This window comes from Pelecanus crispus, chromosome 10 (genome assembly GCF_030463565.1).
Source record: "Pelecanus crispus isolate bPelCri1 chromosome 10, bPelCri1.pri, whole genome shotgun sequence".
In the NCBI taxonomy this organism is placed as follows: domain Eukaryota; kingdom Metazoa; phylum Chordata; class Aves; order Pelecaniformes; family Pelecanidae; genus Pelecanus; species Pelecanus crispus.
Window position 1 is genome coordinate 4,144,652 of NC_134652.1, and position 25,723 is coordinate 4,170,374.

Genomic DNA, 25,723 nt, shown 5'->3' on the forward strand with positions numbered 1-25,723 from the left:
GGGTCCGGTCGGGCCGGGGTGGCGTGGGGTGTGGGCTTGCACCGCCTCCGCCTGTGTGGTGAGCGTAGTGCGGCAAAGCTCTCCAGGCGGGAGTCGGGATATGTCGTGCCTGTCGGCGGTGAATCGCAGGGAGAGGTTGTGTTAAAGTGCGAAGGGACGAGGGTTCTGGGGAGGGCACCCGGGCCCGCCGGGACGTGTGGGGAGGGACACGTCCCGGGCCGCCCCCTTCGCTCCTAAAACACCCCGGGATTCCCTCTTGGTGCTGCTGCTGTCGCCTGCTTTAAAAGAAATATTCTGGGAAAGTCATCCGGACTCTGCCGGGACTCAAAATACCGCTTGAACACCCTGCGTGGAGAAGCCTAGGTGCGTGTCAGTGGTTGCTGCTCCCTGCCCTGCTGAAGCACCGTCTGCGGAAAGGCAAGCAAAATCACCGTCCTGGGCAAAAAATGCCCTCCCGTCCCCTCTGCCCTCAGCACCTCTGGCCTTGGCCTGCTTCTGTTGCACCTCTTTACGCTGTTGTGAAGAAAAGCAAGCCAAGCAGGCTGAAATACAGCGCTGGGGCCTGTAAGTCTGTCCTGAGCATCTATGACAGTCAAATTACGGAAAGCCAAATTAAAAAAGGAATTGGGTGCTTACTGCTTACTTAAAAAAAAATAATTCCCAGGCTAGTTACAGATTATTCCAGGCAAACGAAGAGAAAAGGCAGTGAGGTAGAATACAATAAACACAATGTAAATGTGTTCTTTATAAAAATACCGATCAGGAAAATGCGTTGAAAAATCCTGAGCTCTAAAAGTATGGAAGTGGTCATTAATGTTTGAGCTCGTTCATGCGGACCATGCTCCATTTAAGTCTTCATGTGTAGTTAATGAAGAAAGGGAGGTGTTGAAAGGTAGGTGTTAATGAGCTCAGTGTTAATGAGGTCAGTTGCAGAGGACTGGGCAGGCGTTCCCTGTTGCCAGCCAGAAGAAATGCAAGGCACAGGGCCTGGGCTGTAATTTTGGCTTTATAAATACAATCCAAATAGGTTAGAATTTGCATGTCTCTTTAAAGTATCAAATGTGTCTGTGTTTATTTTTTTTTATTATTTTTTGAGAGCTGTGTCTGCTCTGGGAGCACTTAGGTCATTGCCAAAATATGAATACTGATACACAGGGAAAGAGCACAGTGTGGCGAAAGATGTATTGGCAAAGCCCTTTACTGCTGCAGTAAAACTGCCTCTGTCGGGACGCAATCTGCATCTATATACAGTTTTCCATTTTATTTTTGACACTATATCAGTCAAGAATGACACTGATTGCTAACATTGCTTTTGGTAAAAATCCATGATGTAGTAGAAAGGTCTGAGTCCTTTGCTGCTCCTCTGGATTGCCATGTCAAAGAACTAGTTTTGTCATTGAGTTTTGTGACATAGATGCCCAAATAGCAGGAATTATTCTCAAATCTTTTTTTGTTGTTGTTCCTTGATGATCTATGTATTACATTATCTGTGAATCTGGTAGATTTCTGAACCATACTTCATGGCAGCCTTACAGGTAGGCTTTTTTTCTTCTCTGGTTATTAAACCCGTCTAATTATAGTAAAAGAATATTGGTAAGAAATGCATAGCATCAAAAATCCTAGCCCAGGGATTTTTAGAGGTTTTTTAAAAATCATATCTCAGTAGTGTCTTATAATTCATCTCCATTTATTTTTATGATGGAACAGACAATTCCCTTTGCACTGGGCAATCAAACCTTATTGTGTGACCCATACAGTTGCTTATAATCAGAATAGTATTAGAGAAGTTTAATATGTTTTGCAGTCACTGAGCAGCACGAAACAAAAGGACCCATTTATTTCTTTTTACAAGTTGTCGTCTGTATTAAAGATAGTTCGCCATTAGTTTGGGGACAGCTTTTGAAATCAAAGTTGAGTGATCCACAGAGATGTTCTTTCTGTACAATGTTTTATATAAAAAGTCTGCAAAGGTTTTTTTAATAGGAGACAGTATTGCTCATTTTTACTGTACTAATACCAGGGATACACATTCTAATCAGCTTTATATTTTAATTGAAGGCACAGGGATGTTGAATTTTACTGTGTGATGCTGTGAATGGGAAACATTTCAATTATGTCTGTAAGCATAATATTCTGAATACGCAATGTGACCTAAATTAAGTAAGGTGGACTTAAAATTAAGTAATGTGGACTCAGAGAAATAGCACCAAGCTGGTTTTAGCCTTCAGTCATGATGTAGTGCTTCAGACACTCCAGTTGCTCTTGTAGTTAATTGTCGGAGCTAACTGGGTGGTTCCCAAACCTCAGGCTGACTAATACAAGTTTTTCTTCATCTTTGTGTCTGTGTGCTCAAGAGAGAAAATCTGTTGTCCTCTTTTTAGCTGTTTGCAACCATAATGGGTTTTAAATGGTATTTTTTTAACATTTGAAGAACAATCTTTTTAGGGTTGTTACTGGTGCTTGGCACAAAGTGCTTGTTTAGTGAGCCAAAAGTGGGTGGCCAGCATCATCCTATAAACAAAGACTTGGCAGTGGAAAACTTATTAAGGTTATTCGTACACATTCTGGTTTCCAGATGTAGATTGAGCACTGCTGGACTCTGCTAAATCCATTCATTGTTCTAAATAGAAACTTTTCATGGTTGTTTAGAAGTTTGTGCATACCTCTCTTCATTAAATACACAATATAGAAGATATAACTTACAGATAAAATAGATAAGACAGATAAAATATATCTTTGTATTTTAAGTTCTTACCTCAGAATACATCAAAAATTACCAAAGATGCTGCATGTCTTATTTATGTGCTTTCTCGTAATGCTCTCTCAATAGGAATGTTTGTCAAGAGTTCTTGACTCTTATTTAGCAGAAAGCTAGCTGTTTGGAAAATTGTATTTCAGTCATTTGTAGGGCACTTCTTAGTAACAGCTCAAGGACACAAGTAAACCAGTAAAAATACTGTATTTCTCTTACCGTTCCCAGTGCAGCGGGACCCTTGCATCACTGCAGCAAGTCATAAAAACTTATTTGTATGGTTTTTCCCCAGAAGAAGAATCCATCATGGAGTTTGAACTTCTTCACCCCTTTAATGTATATTGGTGTATTTTTGGTTTGAAAATGTGCTCACGTGTGCTTGTCCCTCTTTGGGATCTTGTCTGCCTTCTCTCCTGCCGGCCTGTTAAGATGGCATTTTGCCCCAATTCGCAGTGATGTGGTGGTGGTGGGGCACACTTGCTAAGGAAGTGGGTTTGGGTGGGTTGCACCCATAGTGTTGGATGTGCTGACGTGGCGTTTGGAAATGGGTGTATTCCACCAGTTTTCATTTGGTCACACCTGTCACCACATCTGTGTGAACCTGCCTGAACTACACAGGCAGAAAAAACAGAACAGTCTGAGAGGTTTATGGCTGCGGAAAGAGAGACTGATTTTTTTCAGCAGTAAAACCAAAAGCAGTCAGAGGGTAGGTAGTTGCAGATGAAAATACATGTTAGTCATGAATGCACAAACTTGCAGATTCCCTAGGTCAAATTTGTCTTCTGTTGGACACTTGCAGCCCCTTTTTGGAATCAATAAACGAGCTGCCTTCTGGCAGCATTGCAAATAAGCCAGTGGCTTCTAGGAGCACCTGGGCTCTATGAAGAAATCGTACAAGCAGTCCAAAATACAGCTTGCATGATCTCTTCGTAGAGGAGACAGCTAGGTAATTGCATCTTGCAGTTCATGATATTTTATGAGTCTGTAATTATTCTTTGGTTTCAGTATATATTTTGTATGCAGGATCTAAACAAAATAATTAATTCGATTATCGTAAGTCACCTTGTTAAGCATGGATGTTTACCCGTTTCTTATTGTTATTCATTACTTGACACAGTAATAAGGCATAGGATGGGAAGTTAATTCGTTTCTAACTATCTAAAGTAATTAATTAGAAATCTGCTTTCCCCAGGTGTACCTGAATTAACTCTCTCATGTCGTCTGGGGTTTTTGTTAACAATACTTTTGGAAATTGCTCTTTCCAAAAAGTAGTATTTTCTTGTATTATAAAGTTTGGAAGGACTCTTTTTTTCCCCCTTACATTCACATTTTGATGACTTCGTAATGTTATTAAATGTTACTTATTTTGGAAATAGGAAGGTACAGTAGGTTAGAGTTAACATCATTTTTCTTGGTGCTGTTAGACTTTAAGAGTACTAGTAGAAATGTAAGTGTATCATACTTGGAGCATAAGCACTAAAGGTGGTTATAGTAAATATTGTTAGTAACTTCGGTATCAGAACAACAAACTACTACAAAGAACTGTGTGCAAACTAGATTTTTACAAGAATGTTGGATTTTTAAAGACTGTTACAGTGTTAAAGTGACTGAGAAAAGTCACTTAGCCCTACCTCCTTCAAGGTACCGGCAACTGGGTACTCAAGAGTATTTGGGAGTCTAACTCTTGAAAGCTGTGGATGGGATCTGCTGTGGCATTTGCTCTAGTTTGAAATCAGCAAGAATTGCAATTTTTGAGAATATGGCCATTGACAAAGTCCTTGTTTCTTCTTCTGTGCGTGTTTTAGTCATTCCCTTTGACTTCACTGGCCTTGGTATTTCAGAACTGCAAAGCCCTACCAGTTCCCATTGTGTCAATTTTGGGTGCTGGAAGTCTTGTGGAAATGACCACTTCCATGTCTAATGGTGAGACATTCAGAATCAAACACCTAAATTATGACACCACATTTTAAAACCTAGATTAAAAAAATGAAGTTTGAAATCCACAAATTTAACGTAGTATCACAGTCGGATATTGAGTTTGTGGGGGTGGTGCGTTGGGTGCCCGTTTCAACCCCTGCATTTTGCAGTGCTTCTGGCTACAGATCAGTGCGTGACACTGAGCTCTCGTTACTTGTACCAGATCATGTTTTGTCCGCTGTTGTCTAAAGCTGCCTTTTCTCTTTTCTCTTTCCATTTTTGTCTGAACAGGTTTTTTTGTCTTTGATGAAGTTTTGAGGATTTCAACGCATGTCGTGCAAATTAATAAATTTTAAAAAGTTCTGTAAGTTTGGATATTCATAATTACTCATTTGAAAGAGAATTTACTAGTATGTCATCTGTCAGGAAAGTAACACGTAGGTAATTAAGGTAAATGTGCAGTTAGAGAATGGATTTCTGTTTGTATTATTGCATTTGTTTACTTTGGTGCTTGGTATATTTGCTTATGTCTTGTAACAGGCTTTGGATTCAGCACCAAAGTCAACTTTTAAGGAACCAAGAACTATCATCTTCCATTTTAATGGCAGAATATATTTTTTCAGTCTTGCCTTGTTTACTATAGATATATCAAAGAAAGCATATGAATATCATATATATATTATATTCAGATGTATAAATGTGTGTATATATACACACATAGGTTTGTATTTTTTAAAAAAATTTTGTGAATGCTCCCCTGCATGTGTTTTCCCCCATGAAAAGGGTTAGACTCCAAACGCATCAAATTAAATCACTTGATACGTAACCCCTTGCATACACGTTAGGATGAGCACAGGGTGGAAACTAGCATGGAAAGGAATTGAATAGAAGACGTTTTTATAGATAGGACCTTGTTAGGTTGCTGAACTTGACTGCGTTGTAGGGGTTGTTACTTCTACAAAATACTCTCCTTTAAAATGTATTCTTCTTGATGACTTTCATTCTAGTTTCTCCCTTAAGCAGTATTATCTAAAGAGAGCAGGTTATTTGGTGACCTTATCAGGGTGGATATGCATGCCCGGAGAATGTACGTTAACTGCTTACTCATTGTGTAGAGAGCAGTGCAACTGTTAGCAACCCAGTTTCTTTGAAGCTGAGCTATTAAAGTCGCTGTTCAGCAGAAAGTCCTCTAGATCTAATTTAGATAAATCCCATTACTGTATTTCAGAGTTCTTCTGCAGTTATTTGGTAAACAATGAAGGTTCTGTTGCTGAAGGATCCCAAAGACAAAGATTCAGGACCAGATCCGTATATTAAAGTGAGTAAACTTTGAAGCAATTGTGTCATTTCACTATTAAATTATAGGATCATGCGTTCAGCAAGATAGACGAGTTTAACTGTTCCAAGTGAAAAATGTGCTTAATCAAAATTACGAGTGCATATCTGAAATTATGGTATTTTCTAAGAAAAATAATCAAAATCAGGAATGCATGTCTGAAGTTATGCTAAGAAAAAAAGTATGCTAGAAAATGTGCTGTTACTGAAAAAATTCTTTTAGTTATGGGGCATTCGTACTGAATTCACCGTTAAAGCTCTCAGCAAAGTACTGATATTAAAACAATTTCATTTAAATTAATTAATACTGATTACATTCATATGGATAGAATTAAGATTACAAAAAATGTTAGTAGTCTTACTGGGAAATGTAATGTGAAAAAGAGGTTACCTGTTGCTGTGGTCCTTTCTGCTGTTGCCTTTAGTCATGTGAGTAGGTCTTACTCATAAGAGCAGTTCTATTGACTTGAAACAATTACAGAGATGTAGAAGAATATTTGCGGGACTAAGTGATCATTTGTCACTGAGGGAGTTCAGGGTTATGTGCTGCTGTATAGTGCAACTCTTCAGTAGCTATGTAGGAGGCCTCAGTTCCACAGCTGTTTGTTTAGTATTATGCTCTAATACTAAATAACTAACAAAACCAAACTGGACTCCCTAGTAAAAGCAAATAAGATGCCTTCATATTTTACTTTAGTAAAAAGAAATATTTGTGCCGACTTAGTCAATTCTTTGAAAAAGAAAAAACTGCTGTTTGAAATCTCTTTCAAGAGCTGTAAACCTCTTTTTGATAGGAATTAGGATTATATGGATTTGAAGCAACTTTGGTTCCAGTTTTGTCATTTGAATTCATATCTCTTGAAACCTTATTTGAAAAGGTAAGTTTTAAATTATTTCAGTTGTCTTACTTTCAACAGAATTTAGGCCATGCTTGCCAAGATGCCGTGTCTTATCTTGATTTAATAACGCCCTTTGTAGTACCTCTTTTTGTGTTTCCACACACACCGTTGTATACAATACCATATTGTATACAACACAATATGATATTGTATACAACATCAAGTATGTTGCCCATACTTGTTAAAGAATTAAGTTGGTCAGATAGAATTCACATTTAGGCTGACGGACTGCAGATGGTCCACAGGTATTGGGGCATTTTGTCACAACAAAAAATGAGAAGACTGCAGTGACAACTAAAGGTTACCTGAGGTTCACCATTACGTTGTGCTGAAATTGTGTACTGCATCTCCTAATTACATGGAATAAAATTGCATAATTGGTGTTCTCTTTCTTCAATGTATCTATTTAATTTTAAAATGTTGAAAAGGTTTTCTGAGGGAGGTTCCCTGTATTGACAATCTCCAACAGCACTGAACTTTGTTAGGTGTTTGAATGTATCACAGTCTGCATTTACAAGTGATCCAAGAACATTTTTGCTTTTTTTGTACTGATCTTTGAGAGTCCATTAGTATTCTTAACTGTTCTTTGAGGAGGCAGGGGGCAAGGGGCTGCCTGGGTAGTAGCCTCTGTGTTACTGCTTTGTTCTGTTGTATGAATTTGTAAGTACCTCATATGTTGTGACAGGAATCCTTGTCTGTTCCTACAGATTCTCAGAATTAATATAATCTGTGCAAGTTTTGTCCTGAATTTGAGATTTGTTATACATTTCCCTTATAAATACCCTGGATAGTGATTGTAATGAAATGTTTGGCCATGTTAGACATTTATTCAAGCTGTTCTGTTCTTCACAAGATTATGAAGAAGTGATCAAGTTAATTTTTTAATTTATTTACTGGTTTGGTTTTTTTTTTTTTTTTTACTTCTTTAATTTACTGTTTGTAAGTAGCTCTCTCATCCAGAATGTTATGGAGGCCTAGTCTTCACCAGTCCAAGAGCATTAGAAGCCATCAAGATATGTTTAAAAGACAACAGTAAAAATGAAGGTAAGTGCATGTTTATATTCCTTGGTCTTTCTATTTCAGTATTTTGTGAAGTTTGTAACTTTATTTCACCCACCCGTAGGTGTTTGGAGTATCCCTTTTTCAAAAAAGCTTTATCTCATATCTCTGTTGGCATCATAAAGGCATCATGCTAAATTGAGCTCTAAGGGTTGGGTTTTCCGCACTTACGCTGTTGTTAAAAATGAAAGGACAGAGCTTTTGGTGCAAATTACGAATTAGCGTGAGCTCTTTCAGTTGTGGTTATCTCACTCATAAGGAATATTTTGCTGCAGTGCCTGGTTTTGCTTACTACTTTCCTCCCTTAAAGAGAGGAGCATGTTATAGAAACTGGCCACTGCTACTTCTGTGCCTATATAATTCATATGAAGTCCTTACAGACAAAGAGATTTCTCTGTCTTGAATATAAAATTTCTCAAGTGAATTAAGTATTGGCTAAAAAGCAGTGAAGAAATGGTGATACATAAAAGCCAACAGATTAATTCTAAATAAGAATCCTGTGGAGTGCTAAACAGAAATTACCATACCAAATCCTTGTAAACTCTTCTACTAAGTCATAACTTCTGCCTTTGAGTTTCTATGTACACTGAAATTGTTTTATTACTTTATCTGCTCTGTATTTGGGCTGTAGTCATACTAATCAACGTACAGTGAGTAAGGTTACACTCTTGAGGAAGCAGTAAATACACTGAGACTGTTAGCTTATTTTAGCATTTTCAACAGCAGAGGACTATATTCTAGGACTTTTGGTCAAATGCAAGCTTTTTATCTAGAGTTCATTCCTAATCTTGATGAGCTGCTGCAATACATATTTTAATCAATAAAATGAGTCTTTAGGTCCTGTTTGGGTTCCTTGCAAAGGTAACAAATCCTTATCATTTTCCTTCTTTAGAATAATTTCCTCTGATTCTTTTTTCTACTGTTGCAGTTTCTATTTCTAATTTTTTTTTTTCCCCCAAGAACACTAGGAAGGGACTCAATGTCCTATGCTGTACTGTTTTAAGACAAGATTGTAAAAGACTTAGTGTATCTATTTGTGATCCATTAGGATTTCAGACATAGGGATCAGGTAGCTGGAACCAAGAGGTGTAATCTATAACCTACTTGCTGCCTGAAGGAGGAAAACCATTTCCTAGTAATTTTGTTTTGGTCTCTGGTATGTTTTATTTCTGAGCTGATAACTTTTTTTTGGTGTATGTTTAAAATATAATGAGTTTCTACATTTTTGTAGAAAATTGTGTAAGAAGGAGTTGTGTTATAGAGTATTGTAGTGCATGGGTATAGATTTTTACCCTTTTATTTGTTGTCATAGAAGATTATATTTGGTTTTTGCCTAAGACTTCCCGTTTTAAACCACTAGTTTGTATGTCAAAATCTCCCTTTGTACTATGTGCTGTCTTTTCCTGTGAGTTTTGATGCTTTTTTAAATTCTTAATGCCAAAATGTAAATGAACATTGTGAGTTGCATGTGATCTGGCATGAGGCAAGTGTGCATTAAAAATGCTACTTAACAAAAGCGGCTAAGAGCTATTTACTCAAATTGAGCTTTTAAAAACACATTGTAGACTGCTGTTTACACAATGAAAAAATACATTAAAAATTAATTTTGTACATCCAGATTTGCTGAAATATGTAGTGGAGTATTAGTTATTATTATTTTGTTGTATTTGTAGATTAAACAGAAGTCTAAATATTCATTTATCATTCATATGTTGTTGCCATGTGCTTAAATTTCAGCCTGGTCAAAATCTCTTAAACAAAGATGGAATACCAAACCAGCATACGTGGTAGGAAAAGCTACAGCTTCTCTAGGTAAGCTGGGGTTTAAAAAAAGAAATCTTAGATAAATCTGTCTTGTAAGTACAATTTTTGGAGTATTAGCTGCTATTCAGGGGTGCTTAGAAAAAAATATAGGTAAGTTTTATAAATGGATAATTTTGAAAGTGGGTAATGGTATACATATTAGAACTATACGTGCTTACTTCATCTAAGGATCTAGCTTCTGGTTTTTCATTACTTTTATTGCAGTGTGGTGGTAACGACTTTAAAAATTTGGTCAAAAAAGAAAAAAACCCTTTGTTCTTAATTTACATTTTTTTTCATTCACTTTGCAAATTAAATTACATGAAAGGGTTTATAACATGATTTTCTGAGATTGTGTGAAGTGTGATGCACCGGCCCTTCATTCCCTCAGTGTTCCTGTGAGGCATTTGCCAAAGAGAAGTCAGCACTATAGATCCCATTGTCTTCGGTGGGTCAGCTGCTTTATTTGTCTTGACACTGGTTTTAATCTGATGCAATACATATTTACGTGCATAACAAAAATGCAATGTAGATTTTAGTTTCTGAAAGCCTTTCTTATTGTAAAATTGCATTGTAGCTTTAGCTTCCACTGAACCACATAGGAAATATTATGAAAAGACTAACATTAGAGAATTTTAAAAGTCTTGATATTTTTCTGCTTCTAGCCCAAAAAGAATTTGGGTAAGGACTGGCTACCTCTATAAAAAGCGTATTTTTTCAGGCAGGCTGCTAACAAACAACACTGGATCACCAACTGGTGGCACCTAACGAGCATCTTGAATCAGTAAAGTCCCAAATTGGTTAACTTCTTGGGGATTCATCTTATCCCTCCTTACTTGCTTAAATAAGAGCAGCATTGTACTCTCAGATTTTCCGATAGGATTTCAGCCTTCACTAGAAGGAACAGTGATACGCTCACTGGGAAGCGAGCTGCAATCAAACCGTGCCAGGAACCGCAGCCCGTTCAGCATAGTCAGACAGTGCTTTCTGTTTCACCGCTTCAGGTACAAGAGTTTAAAAAAAATCTCCCAAAACACCTTAGCTATCCCCATAATTCTTCATTTGTACTATTTTCATGTATGTCTTTCTAGAGCCAAAATCGAGTTTTTCATGACACGTTACTACTTCAAGGGCTCTAATTTTTTTGCTTTTCAAAGAAGTATTTGTGTGCGTGGATCAAGTTGTGTCTCCCTTTTCAACCCATGTTTCTGTGGCAGTAAATTGGAATTGTTCTCATTGATTTAAATGTTTTCCTTTGCTACTTTTGATTATAGTGGAAGAAATTGGCCTTATTCCACAAGGAGAAAAGTCTGGAAATGCTGAAAAATTAGCTGGATATATTTGCTCAAGTAAGTATCTAAAATCTGCTACTTAAATTAAGCTAATGAACCTTCCATTGTTTCAGAATTTCCTGTGAATAAAATCGAGTGTACACTGAAGCAGAGAAGTAAATGCTGCATACATCTCGTATGTAGAACCCGTGAATTCAATTTCTGGGAATGCAGGCGAGATCTCTAAAAGATGATAAAAAATACTTTGAAATACCTATACTAAATATTAATTTACATGAAATCTTAGACTCTGTAATTGATTAATAATACTTTTTGACCCAGTGGACAAAGTATTTTTTTACTAAAAGATCAGAGCTGTAAGGATCGGACTTGCTGCTTAATCATAAGATTCAAATGCTTGTGACTATACGTGTGCTGGTCCTCTGGGAATTTCAGGTGACCTGACTTTCCTTGCTTCAAACCAGTTGATGCTGAGGATTTTTCAGCATGCCATAGTTCAAATTAGATAAGGGGAACTCTTTTCCTCAGAATGAACACGTGGTTTCAGAGGAATGTATTTTTCAGCACCAAAGGAGAGTGGTTTTGAAGAAATTGCGGAAGGGGTTAGTTAAAATGATGGTTTATGTTTTGTTGAACCATTTCATGGAATCATAGAATCGTTTAGGTTGGAAAAGACCTTTAAGATCATCCAGTCCAACCATTAACCTACACTATCAAGTCCACCACTAAACCAATTAAGGGTAGACTAGACTTAACCATGTCCCCAAGTGCCACCTCTGCCCGTTTTTTTAACACTTCCAGGAACGGTGACTCCACCACCTCTCTGGACAGCCTGTTCCAACTCTTGACCACCCTTTCCGTGAAGAAATTTTTCCTAATTTCCAATCTAAACCTCCCCTGGCGCAGCTTAAGCCCATTTCCTCTCGTCCTATTGCTAACTACATGGGAGAAGAGCCCAACACCCACCTCACTACCCCCTCCTTTCAGGCAGTTGTAGAGAGTGATAAGGTCTCCCCTCAGCCTCCTCTTCTCTAAGCTAAACAATCCCTTTTTTTTTTTTTGTTATGGTTAAACCTGTAATGCTGATCTGGTTGCTGCTTCTAAATGTATTTTCAGATTGTTGGGTAATTTTAAAAGTAGTTAGTCTACTTCCTCATTTTTTTTTACTGTAATTTGTTAACATTTCCAGTAGTATTAAGAAACATTTTTAGGCTTAGGGGCTGATTATTTTTTGAGTGGACAGGTCAGTACAAGCTGTGGAAAAAAAAGAGGCTGTGTTTTTGTACAGCCTGGGCTGTAGAACGTGGGTGAAGGATAATGTCATAAGCAGGAGCTGCCAGTGCAGCGAGCTTGATCTCGGAGCTTCTGACAGACGTGGTGGTGTTCCAGGGGATCCACGACTGAGGTCCGTGCTGCCTTCAAAGTGGCCGTCTGAGTATCGGCTGGGAGGAATCGCTATCAAAAGAAGTCAGCAGAATTAGTCCCCAAGCTCTCTGAAACTCACTGCTAAAATAATCTCTGTACCAGCTGAAAATCACCCCCAAGGTTCAGTATCTCAGCAGCAACCTGTTAGCTGGCAGATCCTTCTCTGTATTTTTAGACGACCTGGGGGACATCCCTGCTCATGTGAGAAAGCGGGGAGCTGTATCGTGGAGCCTCGGAGTGCAATTAGAGGGTGGCTTTCAGTCTGATACTGATGGTATCAGAAGGTATGGCATTTGCTGCAGCACTTTCTGCCCCAAATTTAAAAAGGGAAACAGAAACCTTCATCTAGAGGCTCATGCAGCGTCCGCTAATTGAACAGAGAATGACCAGTGCTTTGAAAAGCCGTGTTATTCAGCCGGTCAAGGTAAATAGTCTGCCGTTGGCTAACCCTAGTCAGAGAAACAAATGGCAATCAGTGCAATTATTCGAGATGTTGGGTGGATTATTGTATCTGCTGTTTAAAAGCCCTACTGCTGACCACACTTCATGAACTTGCTGAATAAGGTGCTAGGTGCTTCAGTGGTAGAAATGATGTTAAGAACCCTGACACGTTATTTTTGGCTGTTAGGCGTGACATTAGATATGAAAGAGCGTGTTGATTAGCAAAGCCCATGTAGTAGCAGAGATTTATAGGTAAAAGCACAATTGATTGGAGCTGGCAAGTATTGTTTTTTATGGGTAGAGCACTCTGTAATTCATTGGCAAATAAAATATTTTAACTATATGGAATATTTTATGATAAAAATGATAGTTGTCAACACAAAATTAAATAATAAATTCTGAAAATTAAAAATGAAATTGTCAATGCAAAAGTGTCATAAGTGAAGAATAACCTGTATCTACTGTTCAGATATTTTAAAACAAAGACAGGTTTTAGTTGATTTTTTTAGTGCTAGGAAATCTAGTTTTGGTAATGAATTAATGTTTGCCTGTTTGCAGAGGGAGGTTTTTTTGAGAAGGAAGATGAGAAAAATACCTGTCTCTTCTGTTGTATGAATGTGGGGGGGAAAAAAAAAAATAGGATCAGGTCTAAAGGAAACAGGGCATCTAATATCAGGGGGTGGAAAAATTCGTCGATGGTGAGCCTGTGGCTGGCACAGTTACTGCATCGTAACCTCTTCTTGGTAATTTTCTCAGTCCAGCTGAGGATCATCCTGGCTCTTCCTCCTCCCTCGGGAGCTGCTTGGTTCACAGACCCTGTTGCTTCTGAGCGTGTTTGATCCCGTGGCCCGTTCCCCACTTGGCACGCACGCTCCTGCGGAGTTAGGAGCTGGCAGCCACGGAGGGAGAGAACAGGGGACAGCACTTTCCGGTGACAGCAGAGTTCAGTCCAGAGCCAGCAGCAGCTTCTGATAGCCACCACAGGGGAAGAGAGATTGAGTGTTTTACAGCCTTTTACACAGAGTATCCTGAGGGCGGTTTCACACCTGAACAGCAGCAGGCTATTTAAATTAACACAATGCTGCAATGCTTCCATTAACCTTGCAAAAATGACTGCCTTTGAATACCCTTCAGTTTTGATAACCGACCAGTGAATTTCAGTCATTGGAGACCGCTTGTTGTTGATACTGTCCTGGTTCAGCCCCAGCCCGAGCTCAGCACCACGCAGCAGCTCAGCACCACGCAGCCGCTCGCTCACTGCCCCTGCCCCGCTGGGATGGGGGAGAGAATCGGAGGAGCGAGAGTGAGAAACACTCCTGGGGTGAGATAAGAACAGTTTAATAATTGAAACAAAATGAAGTACGATAGTAGTAGTAATAATAACAATATAAAAATAACAATAATAGTAATATACAAAGCAAGTGATATACCATGCAATTGCTCACCACCTGCCAACCGATGCCCAGCCCGTGTGCGAGCAGCAATTGCTGCTCCCCAGCCAACCCCCCCCAGTTTCTATACTGGGCATGAATGCCGTATGGTATGGAATAGCCCTTGGGGCAGTTGGGATCAACTATTCTGGCTGTGCCCCCTCCCAGCTCCTTGTGCCCCTGGCAGAGCATGGGAAGCTGAAAAGTCCTTGCCTGGCATAAGCAGTGCTGAGCAACAACTCAAACATCAGTGTGTTATCAGCGTTATTCTCCTCCTAAATCCAAACCACAGCACTGTGCCTGCTACTAGGAAGAAAATTAACTCTATCCCAGCTAAAACCAGGACAGATACGTATAATCATACTCGGGGATTTATTGGATTGTGCATATTCATGCGCTCTCAGTTTATCAAGTGGTTTATAACAACCTCTGAAGTCCAGACTGAATTACATCATGTTTCCCTATTATGTGTATATTTATTTTCGTTCATGCATAAAACGATAGGTAAATGAAAAGAATAGCTCTGAATTTTTTTTTATCATTAGAATTTATTGTCAGAATAAAAATCTGAAGCAGTGATACTTCTTTTGTTATTCACCTTTTTGCTTTGGTACCCACTTCAACTGAAGTGAATGGGAAAATAAAGGAATTTACTCCTTAACAAGCTAGGTAGCTTTACTCTCTATTCAAGGCAAGTATTTTTTTAGTTTTATTACAGTGTAATATTTGTGTGGGTTACAGAAGTAGGGGATACCATTAGGGCCAATGCTTGTTGTGTTGTTCAGGCCTACTAAGGAATTTCTCTGTGCTTTGTAAAGACAAGTCAAAAAGGATTAGTGTTTCTTTACAGATATCACATTGACATTTCATTTAACTGACATGAGTTGTAGGAGGATTACTGCTGAAATATTTGGGTTTTATCTTATTATTTCAAAATCTCTTTTACATTCTGTCCCAAGTTCATTCTTCCTTCCTGTAATTTATTACAAGCATATCTGTGGCTTCTAATAAAACTTCAGTGCGCATTTAGGAAGTCAGATACATCTGTGTTGACTCCTGCTAGGGTCTTTCCATTTGATTTTTACTATGCTGTCCTTTTTTTTTTTTTTTTTTCTTCCCCCGAGGCATCTCTGATGCTTACTGTTAAAAACCAAGAATCTATTTCCAGCACTTAAGAAGAAAGCATTTCGTTTTCTAGTAGTTGTCGCTTAAAGATATGTATTAACATATCTGAATTTGTGATAAAATAATGGGTTGAAGAACTCTCATTTATTTTGGAAGATGAATGCCAAGTTGTGTGCAGCTGTGTAGAATTTCATCTTGAAATTTTCTGTGTTATTTCTAGAAAAAGCAAACTCTGCAAGTCTGCCCTTAAATTCCTATCAAAAATCGAATTCTTCCTCGATTAAAATGTGAATATTCACTTTTCATTAGACAAAATCTAGTAGTGAAAAACTTTCCAAAACAATTAGTTTAAGTCCTAAACCCAGCAAATTATTGAGAATCTCAGATAGACAGCGGTATCTCCTTCTTCCCGAGCCAGGTGTTTGTATTCACAATGTGATGATTATTGTCAGTGTTTGCGCTTTCCCGTCTCGGGCGCGTGGGCGTACGCGGACAGGGCGGCTGCCCGGGTGGAGGAGGTGTAACCCAAGGGATGGCAGCATGAATACGGTCACCTGGTGGTATTTATTTAAGCAGAATTTGTTTACTCCTCTGATAATGTATTAGAAACTTACCAAACGTGCATCCCAGGTGTATCGTGTCCTACAAGAGGTAAGTTATAAACAGCCATGTATCAGAAAGGTGCTTCCAGAATCTCCAAGGGGCTTTCAGGTGTTGGCAGTGTAATGATAATTAAGGTTGGAGGTCACTTCCATTTTAAAGGACAAGAGCAAGTGAGGCTATCCACTTCCACCCTAGCAATGGAAGTAAATAATTTTTCCTTGGGGAAGCAAGAAAATCACAGAATCATGGAATGCTTTGGGTGGGCAGGGCCCTTCAGAGCCCCCCCAGCCCAGCCCCTGCAGTGCCAGGGACAGCTTTAACCAGCCCAGGGTGCTCAGAGCCCCGTCCAGCCTGGCCTGGGATGGTTCTGGGGATGGGGCCTCCACCGCCTCTCTGGGCAACCCCTTCCAGTGCCTCACCGCCCTCACTGTAAAACATTTCTTCCTTATGGCCAGTCTAAATCTGTTCTTCTGTAGTTTAAACCCATCACTCCCTGTCCTGTCCCAACAGGCCTTGCTAAAAAGCTTGCCCCCCCCCTTCCTGCAGCCCCTGTCAGCACTGCCAGGCCGCACTCAGGCCTCCCCGCAGCCCCCTCCTCTCCAGGCTGAAAATAAAGACTTTCAGATAGATTGAAACTTTTCGGCAAAGTATTTCTGTCCTCTTCTTTGTCTGCCTGAACATTCTTTTATATAGAGCACACTGTCACATATTGCATGGGACTAAGATTTTTAAGTATCAAATTGAGGAAGATTGTGTTTCTGAGGAGGAGGAGAGAAAACAAGTACTGTGCAAGTTGCTTTGTAGAATGGCAAGGGGAATAGAAGCACAGTTTATCTTTCGTGAGATCTTTTTAGCCAATGTATTCATACTATAGTTATGGAATATTTTTTAATTTACATGCTAAGTAGCCTTTGTCCTCTTGTGGATGCAGTTGCACTGCAGATGTTTTCAGTTATCTTAGGGCTGCGTCTGCAGTGGAGCGTGCGGCATTTACTGCAGCGTTCAACATTTGATACCTTTTAAAGTGTATTAATTGTATCATGTTTGCTCTTTAATAAAGACGTAAGTTAATTAAAGTTCTTGTTTGTGTGTTTACAGGAGAGAAACCTAATTCCTCAGCTCTTCTTTTTCCTTGTGGAGCCCTGAAAAGAGAAGTACTTCCTACAGTCCTTAGAGAAAAAGGTTGAACTTCCCTTGGAGCCTCATTTTAATTAGTCACTTATGAGAGAAGTTGTATGTAAAGCTTGTGAACCAAATTTGAATAAGTAAAAATTGAATTTGCTATTACGTTGGTGAGAAGTTAGAGGATGGGAGTAAAAACTGTGAGGTCGCATTGCTGCCCACAGCCCTGGGACCGAGCTGTAGCGTGACCTGAGCAAGGTTATTTGCCTTGTTCTTCACTTGCGTTCCCTTCTGTGGGATGGAAGGTAACTTATTCACAGAAATGTTGCCAAAGTCACCAGTTCTCCAGTGTGCTTCAAGGTCCTCTGATTACAGATGCTTTAGTATATCTTGCAACTCTAGAAATACCTACAAATCCTTCACAGAATTTTTTCTGTACCTATTTAACTTAAAATAGTACACTTAAGTGCAAGTAGTATGTTGAGAGTGTTTTACTGAAATAGTAGAAATTAATGAAACCCTGTTTAATTAGGAATGTGTATTCTGATTCCAGGTATACCTCTGGAAAGCCTTACTGTTTATCAAACAACCCAACACACTGACCTGCAAGAATCCTTGAGCAGTTATTTCTCACAACAGGTATTGGACACTGATGTAATTTGAGAGTTTTTGAGGTATATGATAATACCTAGCAGAATATACTTTTTTTTTCAGCTGTCTGTAAAGGATACTTGTGGTGATACAAGAATATCCTGTATAGGTTTCTTGTTTTGTTTCCATGTCTACCAAGAAAATCCTGTAGCAAAAGTTTCAGACAGAGAGTGTGAATCCCTCGGTTATCTGTTATGGCAATTGTGAAGAAGCCTAAAAGACACGGTGCCTCCGTCTGAAGAAGAAAACAAAACCTTTCACGTTTTGTCTAACTTTCAAAACATATGTATGTTTCAGAACCACTGGGAGATAACTGCATAAATAATTGCATATTCGGTGTATTCCTTTGAGCTGGACAAGAGCGCTTTTTATGTAATACGGTGTCAGAAATTACATTCAGCGAGGACACTTATTAAACAGCTTCATTATTAATTTTTATTAGTGGAATTGAAGTATCACTGGATATCTTTGCTATATATTACAAATCAGAATCCAGTAGTATTTACCTGCCCTACAGAGTTTCTGTGTTCCTTCTCTGATTATCCAATTTATGAATGTAGTAATCTCGTTTTAAGTGTTAGAATTCGAAGTGACATGCTGTTGACAAGTGTATTGAGATATATTTGCTAGAATTGTTATTAATGTTTTTCTCTTTTTAAAACCATCTAGTAAATGTCATTAATTCAGGAGCAGGGCGTAGTAAAAGATTGTAAGGTAGTAATAATTGATTTTATTTTTTCACCTGGCTTTCTTCAAGGTCTTTTCCAGCCTAAATGATTCTATGATTCTGAGTTTTCCATTTGTAGGAGCCTATGTCGTATGTAGGATTAATTTTATTCCAAATGCAGTCTTTCCTTCTCACAGAAACTTGGCCTCCTTGAGCATGTTGCACTTCTTTTTAAAATCCGTGCATTAATGTCTTGTTAAATTACATATTGATTTTTAAAGTTCTTTTTCAAGAGGTCCTAAAAGATTATGGCATGGGCAGTCTGACTGATACATTGCGGTATCCTGGCGTTCCCAGGTGGATGTTGCAGCTCCGAACGCCACCGTATTTAGTTTACAGCAGTTACAAAAGTGAGCCAGTAGTACATCCGCCTTTTGTAACTTTCTGAACTCTTTTTATGGAGCTCCTTGCTTGCTGCAATTAGATGTTAGTTTCAGCGTGAAGCTGTTGAAATGTGTTTCCCATGCACTTTTTAGTTGTTCTTAACTGATGATATTGTGGTTATATATTCAGTGCATGGAGAGCTGACATCAAATGACAAGTGTTTAGCACTTTGTGAGACAATGAACAGCGCTCCGTTAAACTGTCATTCTGGCCTCCATGAGCTAAGGCTAGCTTCCAAGTCATGCACTATAAAATAACAACAGATGTCGTTCGAGTAGAACTAGTGTATCTTGTCAGACAGAAAATCGTGATAAAGAAAGCATGTTCTTTGTGTCTGCAGCTCAAGAGCTTGGGACCTTCACTCCAGACAGAATTTTGCAATTTTATTTGGCTACAGAAGATTGCTGCTGCTATCTTAAGGCAGGCTTATTCTGAGAGAGAAAGCCCTTCCAGGCGTCTGCAGTTTTAAGGCATCGCCTCATCTTTGCCAGAGCATCTCGGGGCGGGCAGAACTTAGGGTAAACCACATGAGCTGGGAAACAGAGAGTATGTGCAGACCTGAGATAGATGGGAATGGATTTAGGGAAATAACGTGCTGAGTTTTCTTGCTAAACAGGAAAAGGAGCACAGCTCCGGAACACTTTCGGTACATTTATCAGCAAGTGCTTGTTTGACAAAGTATTTGTTTAAAGTCATACCTGAATTTCAGCATTCTGTGGCAGAATGGGGGTTTGGCAGGCTGTCTGCACCACCAGAAACCCTTTCTGTTGGCTTAACTGCTGTTTCTCATCAGAAAAAAACACTTCATGTCCATATAGAGACAGCTGAAGGGACTTAACATGAATGTGTACTGATACGCTGCTGGAATAGTGAGTAACCTATGCCAACCTGTGGTTACTTTTACTCAGGGAATTCCAGCAAGCATCGTGTTCTTCAGCCCATCTGGTGTCAAATTTTGCCTCCAGCACATTCAGAAGCTTTCGGGGGATTTTATCAACCATATCAAGGTATCTTCTCTTTAAAAGTGCAGAAATACAACAGGGAGTAAGTTTGGGGTGGGCGAATGAGAGATAGGAAAGCTGTTACAGCCATTACAAACCTTCATGTTCTCTTTTGTTTGTGTTTATTTCTCTGAAAAAACAGGTCATAGCAAATATGTAGATAGCAAATACCAATGTTATTTTATAGCTGAGAGCCTTTTTTAAAAAAAAGAAAAAGGAATTGTTTTCACCTCTCATTTTTTTCCGCAAGTAACTTGCTCAGTCTCCACTGGGTATAGGCTTTATTTTCTCGTAGCGATGCAAAGGTGTGAGTAGTTCTTGCTTGAATCAGCAATTACAGGCTGAGGCGTATTAAAATTCCTCTTGCTTGTCCTGTTTTGTGGGACTAAGAGCTTTAAATGTTTGTAATGGCGAGATAAATAATCCTTCCTAAGTAATTTCTAAGTAGCTCGATTGATAGGCGATTTTTAATACTGAAAAGCTTCGTCCTGAAATGGTTAGTACAGTTCAGTAAGCTCAGCCATGCAAGGCGATACGCCGACACTGTCGGCGAAGAAGGAAGGCTGTGTACCTAAGTAACTAGGAAGAGCTGATGCCCTACCCAGCTGCGCTGTTATAACTGTAAATAATGGCCTTTCAGTTTGCTGCTATCGGCCCAACGACTGCTGAAGCCATGGAAGCAGCAGGAATCCCGGTTAGCTGTACTGCCGAGAATCCGACTCCCCAAGACCTCGCTGCTGGGATCCAAAAAGCACTTCACTTACAGAACTGCTCTTTATCTAAATAAGAGCGCAGCGTGCATTTGAAGGTGAATACGGTGCCGTAGAAAGTTTTTCCATTTTGCAGACCTGTTTTACTGCAAGAAAGTATTTTTGAGGAATGTGCAACACTGTCCTTGTCAGGGCCTGGCATGAGAAGCTTGCATCTAAGTAAGAAATCTAGAATTTGTCCCGCGTCTCTTAAAGCATCTAGCTGTTTCCCTTTTCTTATGTGTGCAGTGCAAATGTTTTATGTGGACATCCCTTGAAAACTAGTTGCAAGAGGCTGATCTGCGTCAGAGTAGTACATTGAAATAAGTCCGGTGTATCACCTCAGGTACCGCCTAGCACACAAGGTCAGGTTTTCGTGTGTCTGTATAATCAGCTTTATACGCACATCTTCATCTTTTGTAGAAGAAAAGCATGTTTTGAATGAAGTATTTTCTGTTGTAAAGCTTAACTGGTTTATTGTTCTGCTTTTGAAATATTTCTGTTAAAATGGCGATTGTAGATTCTCAATGGAACAGGATAGTTCTTGCAGTGAAGTTGCGCTGTGTGGAGTTAATAGCAGGTCAGCTATTCCTGCTAAATATCCTTACAGTACAGGGTCTTAAAATACTAGGTTTTGGTTTCTGTTCTGTAACGAAGGAGGATTTATTAACAGAGAAATAAACTGGCTTATCATCATTAAGAATGGCGTTAGAGTTGCCTGGTTTGCATGTGGTTTATGTTTTCAGTGTTTATCTGTGGAAGGAGAAAAAGTAATCCTGTTTAGCACTAATGCTACCTTTGCTAATGCTAAGAAATTCATAGAAGATTTAAATCATAATATACTCAATTATAATCCTCCTGAAAGTCATTCATGTTGTTAGTATGGTGCTGAGGTTCACAGAATCCTTATTTGCTCTAAGTTCCTATTAGCTTAATTCTGAGTATGTGACCTGAATTTCCAATTGGGTAAGATGCTCCGTACCTAGAGTAAGAGTTATCGGAACCCAATTATGTTAACATAAACTGAAGGAATTTAAAATTGTGTATTTGGATGTCAGTCACACTGGGCACAATAAGACGACTGTTTTGTCTTATAAAGCAGCTCCATTTCTTGAGATGAAATAGAATCTCGCAAGTATACTAATTGCTGGAGGATAATGTCGAACAGTGGGAGGAATACTTCATCGCTGAAGAAGAACATCCTCTGGGATCCTAGAATCGCCATGGTAACTGGATGTAGCTGCCGGACCGTGGAGACACACCCCAGGGAAAGAAGGAAGAGAATGAGTACGCAGCAATTGTTGACTTTGCCCCCACCCCTTTGGGTTTGTTGGTTTTTTTTTTTTTTTAAAGATGATTGAAGTTGGTTTAGTGTGGACTTGGTAATGTTAGGTTAATGGTTGGACTGGATGATCTTGAAGGTCTTTTCCAACCTAAATGATTCTGTGATTCTATGATTCTAAGTTAAACTGTTGGACATTCAGATTGAGCTGGGTATGTTTGAGTTAGTCCTGACACCGCTTCAGCCCTTCTAGTACATCCTGCTTCCCCTCAGAGATCCGAAAGGGACTGAGGTAGCCCACTTGCCAAGTTCCCCAGAGGCCCTTTCCCTTCCGTAAGCGGAGAGGGGGTTCTCCCAAGGGATGCCTTCCAAGCCATATACGGCACAGCCTACAGGCACCGACTACGGGCAGAAATGATGGTGTTGCACGGTCCCCAGTGACAGGCCAGCCCCTCCACCAGCTTCTTTGAAAAGCTCTGCACCCCCTGAACGACCACGCTTCACGTGGAGCCACTCTAACAGATGCTCCCACTTTTCTCCTTCCGCTGCTGCTGCTGTCGGAGCTCAGCGCGTTAGCGAATCTACTTGCTTATTCCGAATGGGGGCTGGGTGATCCCCCTTTCGATGTGCAGCCACCCGTCCCACCAGAAAGGTCCCCTGTTTAGCAATGTTGAAGATTTCCTCCAATTTTTCTCGCTGCCGCACCGATATGCAATTAACTTCCCACTGGTTTTGGTTCCAAAAACGGGAGCCATTCGGGACACCCCTTGAACACAGTGTATGAATCGGTGTAAATAAAGACAGGTTCTTCTTCCTCAGCACAGGGACACGGAGCTGTTGGGGCGGGTCCGGAGGAGGCCACAGAAATGCCCCGAGGGCCGGAGCCCCTCTGCTGCGGGGCCAGGCTGGGGGGGCTGGGGGTGCTCAGCCTGGAGAGGAGGGGGCTGCGGGGAGGCCTGAGTGCGGCCTGGCAGTGCTGACAGGGGCTGCAGGAAGGGGGGGGCAAGCTTTTTAGCAAGGCCTGCTGGGACAGGACAGGGAGTGATGGGTTTAAACTACAGAAGAATAGATTTAGACTGGCCATAAGGAAGAAATGTTTTACAGTGAGGGCGGTGAGGCACTGGAAGGGGTTGCCCAGAGAGGCGGTGGAGGCCCCATCCCCAGAACCATCCCAGGCCAGGCTGGACGGGGCTCTGAGCACCCTGGGCTGGTTAAAGCTGTCCCTGGCACTGCAGGGGCTGGGCTGGGGGGGCTCTGAAGGGCCCTGCCCACCCAAACCATTCTGTGATTCTGCAATTCTTTGTTCTCTGCTTCCTTAATAATTGCGCTCCATACGGCTACCAGTTCTCCCACTTGAGCGCTTCCCTTCCGTTACAATTGCCTCTTCCAAATCAGCATGTAAAGCTACAGCTCGGTATTTCCATACCTTCCCTTCTTGAGGAGGCATCGGTAAACCACACATTTTTCAGGTGAGGTTTGAAGGGAGGAGCACTATACCACAGAGTTCCTCTCTTCATTCAAAAATAAATCCGTGGTGGAGTGGGGATTTGGAAGTCTGTTCAGGTCCCCTGCAGCGCTACTTGCGTCTCTAGTCTGGCACAGAAGGGAGCTGGGAGAAGATTTGTGTGAGCCGGTGCCCGAGGAGGAGGAGGAAGGGGAGACAGGCGCGAGAGAAGAAGAGAGCAAGAACTGGCAGCAGACACCAGCTGCGGGCTTGTGCTGTACAGCATTCGTTTGCTAGCCGGAGTTACGTCTGGTTGGTTGTCTTGCTCCTCAGCTCAGGCCAAGTTCTGCATGTCTTTCCAGCAGAAGCGATCGGTAGCCACTGTTGTCAAGTAACGTGTACTTAGCACATTTAATAGAACGATATAAACCCAAGACGGAAAAGGGCTCTGGTGGGAAATCAGGTTGCCCTGTGTTGGCCACAGCAGCCAGCGTGCTCCTCCTTGGCCGGCAGCAGACCGTGGTGGTTCAGCCCGGCAGGCAGCGAAACACCGCAGAGCTGCTCGCTCCGCTTCCCCTCCCCAGGGGGATGGGGGGAGAATCAGGGAAAAAAAAAAATGTAAAACCCGTGGGTTGAGATAAAGGCAGTTTAATATGACAGCAGAGGAAGAGAAAGTAATAATCATGATAAAAGAATACACAAAGCAAGCGATGCATGTTGCAACTGCTCACCACCCGCCAACCGATGCCCAGCCAGTTCCCAGCAGCGATCGCTGCTCCCTGGCCACCCCCCCCAGTTTCTATACTGGGCATGACACCATATGGTATGGAATGGCCCTTGGGGCAGTTGGGGTCAACTCTTCTGGCTGTGCCCCCTCCCCGCTTCTTGTGCCCCTGGCAGAGCAGGGGAAGCTGAAAAGTCCTTGACTGGCATAAGCAGTACTGAGCGACAACTAAACCATCAGCGTGTTATCAGCATTCTTCTCCTCCTAAATCCAAACCACAGCACTGTGCCTGCTACTAGGAAGAAAATTAACTCTATCCCAGCCCAAACCAGGGCACAGACAGAAGGTGACTCACTCTGCAAGGGAAGGGGTTAACCGAAGGGAGCAGTAGCTGGCGTTTGCTGCGGCACGCAGAGGCCACACAAAGAGTTGCTGCGACTCCACTGATGCCACATCTGAGACTGAAATTTGGCCGTGCTGTTTGTCAATGAAAACCACCAGCTTGAAAAGTACCGAGTTGAAAATACCAGCTCTGAAAATGAGGCTCTGCTCATTAAGGGAGATGAAGACTACACACAGTTGTTAGGTCCCATTTTACACGTTTTTTTTCCAGCCCCCACTCCCTTTCAAATAGTTTTAGTTCTGTGGAGCAGTTTGCTTCTCTGCTGAGGGACATTAACAGTCATAACCAATAAAACCAAAGCAGACCCATTCATGAGTTTATATTCAATAAATAAAGTTTTATTTAAAAATACACTCTCATTTATTCACAGTTTCAAGTCTGAAAAAGATACTCTCCTCGATCAATTCAAGCACAGCTAAAACCATTCACTTTTGGGGGGAAATGCAATCCCAGTGATGGCCAACATCTGCAAGAGCCTTGCACCAAAGCTAGGAAGGCACACGGTTTTGTGCAGGACAGCAGCTGTGACAGGGGCAGCGCGTCCGTGTGTCCACGCAGTCAACAGAAATTTCCTTCTACGACTTCGGTTCACGTTACCAGTTAAAGTGTTCCAGTGAAGCCTTGCTTACAAAATATATTTCACTAAATATGAAACCAGAGCAACTGTGAGATTACATTTTTTTTTTTATGCAAAATGTTTATAACCCTGCAAAGCCCATTACCTGTAAGAGAAAAACGGTTCATTTCTCCAAGGCAGAACATGGTTCTCCAGAACCCCCAACTGGAATTTCAAACACTCGTAACCGAACCGCTACAGAGTCATGGCAGGATAAAAAGGAATCCCTGTTCTTTCCCAGACGTACAGCGTAGGCGATATTATCGCCTTCAATACGAATATCACATGGGAAGACACGCCACTGATCCCACGCGTCGCAAGGCACCGCTGCGGCTGTTTTGCAGCATTTCGGTCACTGAATTCCTCCGTTCCCAGCTTCGTTATTTTGAGTCAGCTGGTCCAGTAAATTCAAGATTACCTCTATTCGTTCTGGCAGAGTCAGGCTTTTGTTAGCAGTCGCTCGCAACAGCAGGGAGTACACTTGCTTGTTTGTTTTAAGAACAACTTCTTCTTCATTAATGCCCCTGGAAAGAAAACAG

At 40.8% G+C, this 25,723-nt stretch overlaps 2 protein-coding genes across 3 annotated transcripts in view; one reads left to right on the forward strand and one right to left on the reverse strand.

The window, feature by feature from the left end:
- The first annotated feature begins 196 nt into the window (after positions 1 to 196).
- UROS (uroporphyrinogen III synthase) lies at positions 197 to 24,962 on the forward strand. 2 transcript variants are annotated; one of them, XM_009485873.2, is made up of 11 exons: positions 197 to 363; positions 5,898 to 5,987; positions 6,799 to 6,882; positions 7,851 to 7,947; positions 9,700 to 9,774; positions 11,040 to 11,114; positions 17,180 to 17,263; positions 17,757 to 17,842; positions 19,874 to 19,972; positions 20,607 to 22,040; positions 24,939 to 24,962. In XM_009485873.2, the coding sequence occupies exons 2-10, from the start codon at positions 5,925 to 5,927 to the stop codon at positions 20,751 to 20,753; spliced, it is 810 nt and encodes a 269-aa protein (XP_009484148.2). In that variant the 5' UTR covers positions 197 to 363; positions 5,898 to 5,924; the 3' UTR covers positions 20,754 to 22,040; positions 24,939 to 24,962. The 2 variants fall into 2 exon arrangements, with proteins under 2 accessions (XP_009484148.2, XP_075574043.1); XM_075717928.1 differs by having other exon boundaries at positions 17,183 to 17,263.
- The window catches only part of EDRF1 (erythroid differentiation regulatory factor 1), a 29,632-nt gene continuing 28,789 nt past the window's right edge, over positions 24,881 to 25,723 (reverse strand). Inside the window, exon 25 of the mRNA XM_075717927.1 lies at positions 24,881 to 25,708. Coding sequence (XP_075574042.1) covers positions 25,537 to 25,708 — 172 coding nt within the window. The 3' untranslated portion in view covers positions 24,881 to 25,536. The remainder of the gene's footprint in view (positions 25,709 to 25,723) is intronic.

What these genes read in the sequence shown, in the direction of transcription:
- UROS (XM_009485873.2), top strand. Translation starts at nt 5,925, where the DNA reads ATGAAGGTTCTGTTGCTGAAGGATCCCAAAGACAAAGATTCAGGACCA. An exon ending in TTGAAACCTTATTTGAAAAG is followed by an intron (nt 6,883 to 7,850) that starts GTAAGTTTTAAA and finishes GTTTGTAAGTAG; the next exon opens with CTCTCTCATCCAGAATGTTA. An exon ending in AGCTGGATATATTTGCTCAA is followed by an intron (nt 11,115 to 17,179) that starts GTAAGTATCTAA and finishes GTGTGTTTACAG; the next exon opens with GAGAGAAACCTAATTCCTCA.